Source organism: Myripristis murdjan, chromosome 5 (assembly GCF_902150065.1).
Source record: "Myripristis murdjan chromosome 5, fMyrMur1.1, whole genome shotgun sequence".
NCBI lineage: Eukaryota > Metazoa > Chordata > Actinopteri > Holocentriformes > Holocentridae > Myripristis > Myripristis murdjan.
The window spans coordinates 15,768,723-15,780,328 of record NC_043984.1 but is presented as its reverse complement, the minus strand read 5'-3'; the positions used below and the strand labels follow the sequence as shown (position 1 = coordinate 15,780,328).

The window sequence follows — 11,606 nt, the reverse complement described above, 5'->3', positions numbered from 1 at the left end:
AAACTTTAAGAAAAAATCTATCTATATACATATAGATAGATAGATTTTCAGCCAAACTTTTACCTGTTGGCTCACTGTCAGTGATTTTATACTAATTCCTAGGTTGGGATCACCCCCACAGGTTATGGGTTAGTAGGATCCTATACTGTATGTGCCATATTTTCCCCTAGGATGGCAACATCATGACCTAATTGACTTTCATTCTCTACACTGTTTCCTTAATCTTAGCCAAAACCGACTTCTGCCTAACCCTAGCCTTCACCATAACTAATATGCCAATAAGCCAAAATGACCTCTCAAATGACTTTGCCATCCTTGGAAAAAAATTGACTAACTCGCTCTTAACCAGTCAAACCAGCCTAACCTGTGATCCTATTTTATAATATGTGTGTTACATTTTCCAGGTTTTTAGTATCTTTATTCAAGCTTTTATACTATACAAGGATTGCTGGAAGCATATTGCATCCATTGGCTCACAACCTTTTGCCCTCAGCTGCCCCTTTCCCCTCAGTTGCCAAATTTCAATGACAAATGTGACTTTGTTAATGTTCCCTATGCAATGTTCGAAATAACCTTTGGCAGTTAAGAGCCGCCTTATTTGGTGATGCTTTCATGAGATTCACTGGGGACCGCACAACACCTGCTGGTGGCTCACAGGAAGATAACTGCAAGTCCCATAAGTGGAACATGTGATGTCGAGGTCACACAAATTAAATCTGATGCTGGTTAACACATTGAGTTTGGTACTTTTTACCTTGGTTTCTTTGAGAATGAAAAGTGAAAAATGTGAAAAGTGTACCTAATAGAATATTTGCCCGTATGATTTCTCTATTGCATTTGTTGTTTGAGATCAGTATCTAAATATTCCTCATGGGTGAGCAGTAAGCCCATCCTCTAAATGCCATAAAAGGTGTTAACTCAGGTTTTACTAAACTCTGGGGAAAGGGCAGCATAGGTCTGGTAATTCTGTGCCTAAGACATCATCTCATTCTACAGTTTCACTTGCCTTTACACACAGCTCAGCTGCTCTGTATTACCAGACAAATGGTGAGTACCTCATTTTTGACATTAACTGACCTCGCACACAATCCAAGATGATTTACTATCATTAACCTATGCAGAACCAAAATTAATAGCTGTTGTTAAATTCATCAGAAAATTATTTCTGAAGCTTCACTGTGCCAATCTATAAATATTCCTTTACTTTCTCATTGTTGATATCCAGAAAAATGCACTGCATTAATTAACTTAGCCTTGATTCCTATATCCCATAGGCCAGCAAGCTCACACAAGAGCAGATCACCGAGTACAAAGGGGTTTTTGAGATGTTCGATGAGGAGGGAAATGGAGATGTGAAGACACAGGAACTGGAGAGACTGATGAGTTTAATGGGAATCAATCCCACAAAGAGAGAGCTCAGCCAGATGGCCAAAGATGTGGACAAAGATGGTGAATATATACTGCAGTTATTGCAAACTCCTTGCCATGAAAACAAATGACTGTGGCAGGTTGTGATAATGACACACTATCTATATATATAGACCTATACACAACACATTAGCCTGAAGCAACTATTCAACCTGTAATCCTGAAAAGTTATCTTGTACAGAGGAAAACCACAATAGAAAAAAAGAGATTGTAGCAGTGTGTTTACTGTAGGTATTCACTTTAAACTCTAGGTGTCAGTATTTCTCTATATGTGATTTGTGTCCATGGTCGATAATTCCCATTTTGACTTGATTAACCCTTAAAGTGGAACCTACACTCCTCCATGAGTGGGTCAAAACTGAACCGTATTAGAGTCAATGTATTTTGCAATAATTTAAGCTGATTATTTTTTATCTTTTTTTTTTTTTTTTTTTTTTTTACCAACATTTATTAAATAAACATATTTAGTGCACAATAATGTTGACACATTTTTAACAGTAATACTTAACATCAAATCAAACCGGGATCTCACCTATTATATGGGCTTCCAAGCTAATTAGGCTGCAGGTTCGTGGCCATGTAAAAATGTAAAACAAATGTCCTGGTTAGTAGCCTAAGCATCTACCTCTCTCTTGTTGCTCTACTGTTTGTACGCAACAATCACCCAGGGGCACCATATGTGGGGGAAAAGTTAGGACAATTCCAAGGGCCCTTGCCTGACAGGGGCCCTAAAAAATAGGTAAAAACTAATATAAAATTATTAAACCATCATCGAGTAAATAGATATCTATTTTTTTTTCATGGGGCCCAAAATTCCTGGCGGCGCCCCTGCAACCACCAAACCTATAATAATATTATCAGGCTATTTTGAATAGTTCAGCCATTAACAAAAAGTATATAATATTGATAATATTGATATGATGTGATATAATATTATATAAAAATGTGTAAAATAGTCTGTGGTTACACAGCTGACATTTGAATTGCTCAACAATAAACAGGCTTTGTACTTCATAAGGTTTTAGACCCACTTATGGACACCTGGGGCAGTAAGACAAAGTATTATTCTCAGTACAAAAAGTGCAAAAAGTAAATTTAAAAAAAACTGAATGTGATGGTATCAAAAACAATATTTTTTAGGAATACCTAGAACATGAAAAGATGAAATATTGTAATTACAAAGATATTACAAAAAACAAAACAACAACAACAACAACAACAACAACCAACACAGGTAATTTTTACCCACTTATGCATTTAAGGGTTAAAATGCCTTTTTCTATTGTAAATTTACAATTTGTTCCTAATTCTAGCAATAATTATTGATTTCCTGCTGTGTCAATAAATATCTTCCCTCAAAATGACTCATAAATCATACAAATCAGTCAAAAAGACAAGTGGTCAGGGGTGTCATCCTCCTGTTGTTGTCATGCTGGAGGATTAAATCGATGTGTCTCACAACACAGGAAGTATGCCAAAAAACAAACAAACAAACAAACAAAAAAAAAAACTGGTAGCTCAAGGCAGGGACGTCAACTCACTAAACCTTACTGCATCTGATTTAATTAGCCTCCAAAACCTCCAAACTAAAAAAAAAAAAAAAAATAAAATAAAATGACTGAGTAAAAACAAAGTATTATGATGTGGTTAATGTAATTAATTATGAGAAGCAGGTCATTAGAATGTCAGCTTATAGGAAACATTGGCTGTGAATGCTTCCCAGGTTTTATAATCTAATCCCACTTTCTGTTTCAAAAATAAATTTATTGTTTGCTCAAAACTGTATTTTGCTGTCCTTTAGGAGTCTTTAAATTTTACTTTGAAAGTTTATTAATTCTGCATTAGTTCAACTAAAATGGCCAAGATTTTTAAAGTGCCACAACGATTCATCCACATGGTTCCTGATATTTTGGAGGTAAAAAATCAACAAGAAATATATCTGTCCAAAGATATATATTTTTATATAAGTTTTTTTCCCTTTAAATTAGCCTTTTTTACGGAGAAGTTGTGGGAGCTGAGACTTTTTGTAGATACAGAGATATGTAGCTTTATACCAGAGCTGCAAGAGACAAAGTGAGATATTTATTATCTCTACAAAGTTGGAAGTAGATATGTTTGTGTGGAATAACAATACAGTTTTCAACCATCATTAGATAGTTTTATTTATCACTAAAGTGTGATATGTTATATTAAATTCCTTTCATCTCAAATAGGCTGTAAACATTTCAAGCTGCCTAATGTGTTTTTCTGTCTGTCTGCCTGCCTGTTTGTCTATCTACAAATTAACGAATAAATATCAGCGTTTTATAGTTGCACTTTGATAATGCTGCTGCTGCTGCTTTACATTGTTTTTTGTGAAATTTCAGGTAAAGGCACATTTAACTGTGACAGCTTCTTGGGTCTAATGGCGCTCTACCACGAACGAACAAAAAACCAGGATGCTGAACTCCGAGCTGCTTTTAAAGTGTTTGACAAAGAGGCCAAAGGATATATTGAGTGGAACACGCTGAAGTAAGAGTAATATTTGACAACATTTTTGCAAGGTCTAAGATAAAATCTCCTTTTAAAGGAAAGGTTTTCTATTTTATTTTCCAGTGAATGTCCTGAATAAATTAATTCTCCACAATCTACATTAAAAATATTCTAGCTATATAGCAAATGTTACTCTCTCATAACCCAGGACCCCCCACTCTTTCATGTTCTTTCAGTATTCCTTTATGTTTCATATCCTTTGCAGATATGTACTGATGAATGCAGGAGAGCCACTTAATGAAATCGAGGCAGAGCAGATGATGAAGGAGGCAGATAAAGATGGAGATGGAACCATCGATTATGAAGGTATGAGAAGTCAGATCAAGCTCAGAATAACTAGTTGTCATCATGCTGTATACGGCCAGTGGTCTTTTTTTGTAGACATTTATCTCAGTAAGAACAAAAATTTGACGTGATACTCTCATTGTTCAGAAACAAAAGATGTTGTTTTTCCACTGTTTTGATTTAGTGTGGAAATATTTAAATTCACAGTGAACATTTACTCTTTATGGCATTCAAAATAAATTGTAAACTTTTTGGATAGATAGATTTATTCCTTTTGTTATTTCAGTTTGACTCACCAAGTTGCCATTCCATGCAGCAACAGCTATGTAAATCAAAGGAATGGGGGAAAAAAAATCATCCCAACATTTTAGTTCTCTCAAACAAGGACTGTTTTGTTAACATTTCAATTAAAAGTGGAGAATAAAAAAAAATGTGCTAATACATTTTTGTCACTGATTACTGTTATTTTTTTTTTTTTTTTGCCCACATTCCTATTGTTGGTGCATGATACTATGAAGATGAAATGATAAACTGATACAGTAAAGTAAATAATAGAAATATAATACCCTTTATTGCTGCCTATTATTCTTTCAGAATTTGTGGCCATGATGACTGGTGATTCATTCAAAATGAGCGGATGACTCAATGAAAGGAATGGCCCTCGCACTCAATCCTGTGGATATTTTTGTTCTGCTGCTTTGCACACACAGCCTTATGTTTCAATCACATTTGATGATAAAACATGAAAACTGTTGCTGTTTTTTTTTTTTGTTTGTTTTGTTTTTTAACATATTCATAATTCCACTAATGGAAATATGTGCCATAACTACATATGTGTGACTCATGAGGAATTGTACAAATACTTCCCACTAAAATAATAACACAGATGCTTCAGTGAAAGTTTTTTTCTGCTTGTGTGTTTCTATTTGAGTGGATTCAGGTCCTTGAGGGTTGGAGGGAAGACATCATAGGGTTAATTTCCTCACCCGGATGCAGTCATTCGCATGGGCCTGACAGCATCTGGTGTGCAGAGCTATTAAATCCCACTCTCATCCCTGCAAAGCCAAATAGACAGCTGAGGGAGCCAACCGCATCTATCATCTTTAAGCCATTAGACCAATTACAGGGTGATGGGGGAGGGAGCTTGCAGCACAGATCTCTGTTTGCAGCATCCCTGGAGCAGCTTCTGCTATGTGAAACACAAGAAAGGGCTGGACAGGGGGGAGTAAATCCTAGGAGGCAAGCGGAAGAACAGCAAGGGGATCTGTCGGAGGCTGCTGGGGATAGGGTTACCGGTTGTGCAGAGTCCATCCACAGAGAAAATGGCTGTGTTTTCCATGTAAACAGCCTGTGTAGCGCCTGTATTGCTACGGGGAGAAGCAGAGGAGGAGGGGTAGAAAGAGGGGGAAACGTTCCCTCTTCCAATGAAAATTTCCCTTCCCTAGCTAGTCCCCCGCTGCAACTCCCCTTTGAACTCTACATGTTATATGTTAAGGTACGTATACATCTCTAATCTGTAGAGGCACATGGAGTAAGAGCTGGTCACGTTGGTAGGATTAGTAGCCCAGCCATTTGCATGGGACAGCTGAGGTGTAATACACGCTGACTGAAAATAACATGTCATGTATCACTAAGACATAGAAATATGAGCATGAATCGACTCAGACAAAGATGACCATCTTGTATTATGTAAACATCAAATGCACTGTGTATGCAGCATAAGCTTGTTTTTAACTGGACAGCAGCAGTGACTGAATCGAGCTCTTGGTTTCCATTGGTTGTTTGCTTTAGCTGCACATGTTCCTCATTAAGAGTGCGAGCAGACAGGATGCACTAAGGAAGGCGGAATGGATCTTATGTCTTTGTTTTCACCGCCTTCCTGTGTCACTGCACACAGACTACAGTGTGGTAACGCTTGCTTTAAAATGGACAGCAAACATGACAGTAATCCATATTATGTAAATGTTATTAAAAAAAAAAAAAAAAACATGAATACCCAAAATGTGCAAATATTATTCCTCACCGGGAATTGCTGATAGGGACCTAAAATCTCAATCTCATGTCGCTGAGATGTGCACATGTGTGGGTGGTGGGTACATGCACTGTGTCTTGGATGCAGTGGGTATTTATGGAACCCATATGCGGTATTTGTGTGTGTAGGTGTAAGTTTGATTTTGAAGTTCGAACACACTTCTGACACATTTGCCTCACTGTGCATGCTACAATTTGAGTGGTTGGCATTCTACAGTATTTTATCTGCTTTGTTATGCCACCCGTCTTGTGTGCCTCTGCTACCCACATCCTGCCCAAAACACCCACCACAACCCTGCTGGCACAATCACTTATGGGTTTCATTCGGATAACATTGTAGAGGTGGGGCTTTGTTTTTGTTTTGTTTTCTTAATTCTTAGCCCTGAGTGATCATGTTGCGTTTCCTTTGGGGCGGTAACGGTAAAAATGTACCGGTAAGATGGTGTGAACCTGTATATTTCAGGTTTAGCTCCTGGGATTACATGGCCAGAGCCTGTCCAACGCTTCAGCAGATGCCATGCCAGAGGGAGGACACCTGCGTCGACCATGAGACACGCTGGAGACTGAGAGGCACACAAACATCCATTTAGACGTTCAAAATACACTCATCAGTTGGAACTGCTACACACGACCATGGCTTTGACTACAGCTAAGACAACTGCGAGCTTTCTCTCCACAACTGCCACAACTGCCACCACAATCCCTTTCCTCTCAACAAGCACAACCGCCAGGGACAATATCACCTCCAGAACAACACTAATGACTGTTACCATCACAACAAATGAGACCAGTTTCAATGCCACCAAGTTTCCAGAGGTGGTAGTCGAGGGCTCAGGGATGGGAATGGTGCTGCTACCCTTCGGCATCATCACGGTTATTGGCCTGGCAGTTGCAATTGTAAGAAATAAAGTAGTTAAACACTATAATACTTTTTTTTTCTTTTTACAAGTCCTCACTTGTTTTCAGTTCTTCTGAATCAGCTGGGATGCTTATTACATCCTCTGCTGGTTTCTGCACCGTTCTGGCAGTATCTTAATATCAAAACCCTTTGCCTCAGTTAATTGCAATAACTGCACATCACACTCCACTCTCTTCTTCGATAAGTTATTACATTTGTGTCATAATATTTCAAATATATTATATCTCTCCTCTCTATCACTTATTTGTCAACACAAAAACTGTTTGATGGTGGATAGTTTCATATTTTTGGAGCAGTTGCTCATTGATAAAATAATAACTTTATAATGACTTGGCTCTCCTTCCCATGATGTCTCTCTTTCTCCATGTAAGATGCTGTACATTCGGAAACGGAAGCGGTGAGTTTATTTAGCTTTTCTTTACTGATCTCACGAGGCTTAATATTTATTTTGTCTTCCTGTGGATTATGGCTGGATGATACGGACAAAATGAAATATCACAATATCTGTGGTTGAATGCCTTGATATTGATATTGATATTGTCACAATGTTGTCATACAAAATTACCACCCAAGATAATGTTTTGATAAACAATCAGTAGTATTGTGGATATGATGACCATGCAGGAAGCTCGAACAGACTAATAAGTTGAAAAAGTTGCATCCCTTTACCGCAGTGCAATCTGTAAAACCTGGAAAAGAATCACTTATGCCATATTACAACATTATAACATCCAAAATCCCAGACAACATCCTGTGTCATATCATGATATCAACATAATACAGCCTTACTACGGACCGTGATATCAGTCTTGACCTCTGAACTGTTGCCATGCAGGTTGGAGAAGCTGAGGCACCAGCTCATGCCCATGTACAACTTTGACCCGGCGGAAGAACAGGATGACCTGCTGGAACAGGAACTGCTGGACCACGGCCGGGATGGCAGCCTCACGGGCCCCAACGCCAAGGTAGGCCAGTCCCAAGATCACTCTGAACTGCACAGGCACAGGCACCGGATAAAATAAATAATGAAAATAGATGAATTGATTTAAAAACAAACAAACACAGGTAAATCAGGGATAAAAGGTGTCCTGAGAGAATTTTGATTTGGTGAAACATTTCTGTCCTCTTGGTGGAATGAAAATGCCCTCATTAGACCCAAAGTGCTGAATTAATGGTCTGACGGGCGTAAAAGCAAGGCTAACCATATTCCACAGCTGTATCAGTCACAACATCCATTTCAAGGTGAACTTCAGCTGGTGGTGTTTTCACCCTTTATTTTGAAGTATAGTTATATTTAAATGTCAGTTTGACATTGTTTTGATGTTTTTTTTTGTCATAATATATCCATGCTCTACTAATTATGTAATGTACACAAAGTTACTTAAGTCTCTCACTTCTCTTTTGAGTCTATAAAATTTGATTTAATGAAAAAAAAGGTTGTTTTCCTGTCATAATTCACCGTTTTCTTTCATTTCTTTTAAGTTTTGACAATGGCATAATGGTAAAAGGCAAAATGGTAAAGTATCGCCTGTGTGTTTTGATCCATGTTCCTAAACCTTTTATTTCACACTACTGATCCTTTTTTCAGCTTCACAGTCTAGTAGGTTAACAGTCTTTCTAACTGATTTCAGACACACACACACACATACAAATATCTTTCATCTCCTTTCTTTTGTGGTTCCATCACTAAATGATTACACATAAAAAACTCCTGGGGCCAGATGTATACACGATGTATATGCAAAGTAAAAAAGTAAGTAAAATACTATTATTACTACTATTATTATATTATTATGGTGGTTGTTGTGTGCATGTGTGATAAGAAATCCGTCCCTCTCCTGTCCTTAGATCAGTAAAAAAAACAAAATAAAACAAAACAAAACTTAACTCTGTCCTACAACCTGATGATCTTAAATTAAATTAGTTAATTAAAAAGTAGTTATCAAAATAGCCGTGTGGATACCTGGAAAATTAACCACCTGTCAGGGTTGAACTGCATGAACTTGGAAAATATAGGATTTGATGCATTTGAGCATCCATTAAATGCTAAATAGGGGAATGCACATAAAGCGCCCTATTTCATTATGACTGTCATTCGAGCAAGAGAAACAGCCTTACATTTAGTTTTTTTTTAATCTGACAGAAGAGAATGAGTACTCACTTTTTGTGCACACATTTTTACAATTAAATTTCCACAGTTTTATACATGAGGCCCCAGGAAGGATACTAACAAATGCTGCATTGTAGAAGTGATCAATCATCTAACTCCAGAAATATTCAGCACATTCAGCTGTGTGTTACTAGAATATGTCTGAGTCCTTCACCTGTCCCTCCTGTCAGTGGTCCTACCAAACCAGATCAGTGACAGATATTTATTACTTCCACCAGAACGACTAGTGATTACTGATCTTGTTGCAACTCAAAGCTGGAGTCACCATGTGAATTCAATGTAACTTGAGGTTTTACTGTTTTGCCCCCCACTGTGCTCACCATCTTCCTGCTGCCCATCTTGCTTGCAGACTCTCACAACCTCCCAGGGGACGACGCAGAGGCCCAGTCGTCTGGTCTTCACAGATGTAGCCAATGCTCTCAATGCTTAACAACACTCCACCAGTCATAGCTGAGTTGAGCTTGTGGGGTCTACTGTCCTCATCATGAAGATATGTCGCTCAGGAAGAAAATTAAAAAAAAAAAAAAAAAAAAAAAAAAAAAAAAGGGAAAACTGGAGTGTTTGGGAACAACTGGAGCTTTGGTGAATGTTTTTTGGGGTGGGGCAAGCTGTGAGGCACTCTGATAACTGGTGTTTTAATCATATGTGCTCCCGACAATTTTCATATTTTCACATCCACTTCCGTTTGTACATGTTTCTTCAATGTTTAATAATGGAATTTCACGAGGGAACATCATGGATGATCTTGCACTGTTTATCATTTGGTGCACAAAAGCGATACAATGCACATTTCTTTTAATCACATTGGTGTCATTGCTGTTACAAGGTCTGGTAGCTTGCCAAGTTCCTCTGAACTTTGATATCTACTTCAGTGTTTGATAAGAAGGTAGTGTAAATTGAGTTGTATTTTATTGCTTTTGTGGTCTTAAGACTATGGCAAGATTAAACACTGGACGTGTTACCACTCCCATCCTAAAGTGAACAGTCACCCTTCAGTTCATTTTGTTTCTTCTTTACTGAGTAATGCAGGAGTGCTTCTTTCAGTACTACATTAAACATATTCAAACCATTTCTCAGTGTCTGCGCTGTGTTCTGTATGGATATATAACAAAACGGAGTTGAAAGGTGTGATATTTTATTGAGAAGCGATAAAGAAGCAGAATAACACAAATCACATTGCAAAGAATCATAACAAAATTTACATTTACACATGGTACAGGACTACAAATTGCTGTTAAAAGTAAGGCTTAAAGGATGATTTCTCAAGTTAAACTATTGAAAATTCAACTTTTTAATCACTGAAAATAGATCAAGTATGTCAACATATCATATCAGTAAGATCACAGAACAACATTGCCACCATGTAGTTTGTAAAGACAGGACAAACCTCGTGTAAAATTACAAACATTGACTCAACTGTAGTTAAGAGGCACCGCTACTTTAGGCTGACATCCACTGAACATGGGTGATATGAGCGTAGTGAGATGAGATGAATGGACTACAGGATTGCTTTTCGATCTCAAAAAATCACGGGGAGTGGTGCTCTCGCTAGGTGTCTAGATCACAGGGCCAAGATCCGGATTGCTTGCAAGTTTAAAGGAGAGGTAGGCCTGTATGCAAAACCAACCAAAACCTCCTCTGAGATGGTGCGGCAGACCCAGGCGTGACTGTTTTCAGAGGTAGTCCACAGGGCAAAAGAAGGGAAGTCGATGCAGAGAAACAAGAAAACACAACTTCCTGCCAGTGAATTCAGCTGTTCTGGTAGCATTTTAGTAAACAATTCTGAAATACATGAACTCACTGAGAAACAGCATGGTAACCGCACAGTAATAAAAAGGCAGTTTGAGGCAGAAAACAAAAACACACTTCAGAAATTACTAAGCAACATTAACAACTAGGTTGTGACAGCAACTAGCGAGTGATAGGCAACGTAATCTCTAACTAGCAAGTGACGTGTAAGTGGATAAATAAACATCTGGCCACGCATGGTGACAGAGGGACAGCGTTTTAGGAAGTAGAGGCAACTCAGATTATAACTTGAGGCACACCAAGTGCAGTAATCCAGACCAAGTTAGCTGTTGAAATTTTTCAACAAGGTCTCAAACGAGTTTTTGAAAAACAGACAGGAGGCTAGAAAGCTTTGAAGCTGCTGAGGTTAAAGACAGTATGGATGGCGGCTGTATGGAAGAGTGATAAGGAAAAAGACATCCAAATTAGTCCAAAATAGCATAAAAAGCTGTT

At 38.0% G+C, this 11,606-nt stretch overlaps 2 protein-coding genes across 2 annotated transcripts; both read left to right on the top strand.

Annotated features, from left to right (window-relative positions):
- Positions 1–692: 692 nt before the first annotated feature.
- On the top strand, positions 693–4,886 carry LOC115359236 (calglandulin). Its single transcript, XM_030051598.1, has 5 exons — positions 693–743; positions 1,275–1,449; positions 3,795–3,939; positions 4,166–4,266; positions 4,840–4,886. The coding sequence occupies exons 1-5, from the start codon at positions 693–695 to the stop codon at positions 4,884–4,886; spliced, it is 519 nt and encodes a 172-aa protein (XP_029907458.1).
- Positions 4,887–5,383: 497 nt separating this feature from the next.
- On the top strand, positions 5,384–10,436 carry c5h3orf18 (chromosome 5 C3orf18 homolog). The gene is made up of 5 exons (XM_030052659.1): positions 5,384–5,740; positions 6,740–7,173; positions 7,567–7,592; positions 8,031–8,160; positions 9,715–10,436. The coding sequence occupies exons 2-5, from the start codon at positions 6,910–6,912 to the stop codon at positions 9,793–9,795; spliced, it is 501 nt and encodes a 166-aa protein (XP_029908519.1). The 5' UTR covers positions 5,384–5,740; positions 6,740–6,909; the 3' UTR covers positions 9,796–10,436.
- The last annotated feature ends 1,170 nt before the right edge of the window (positions 10,437–11,606 follow it).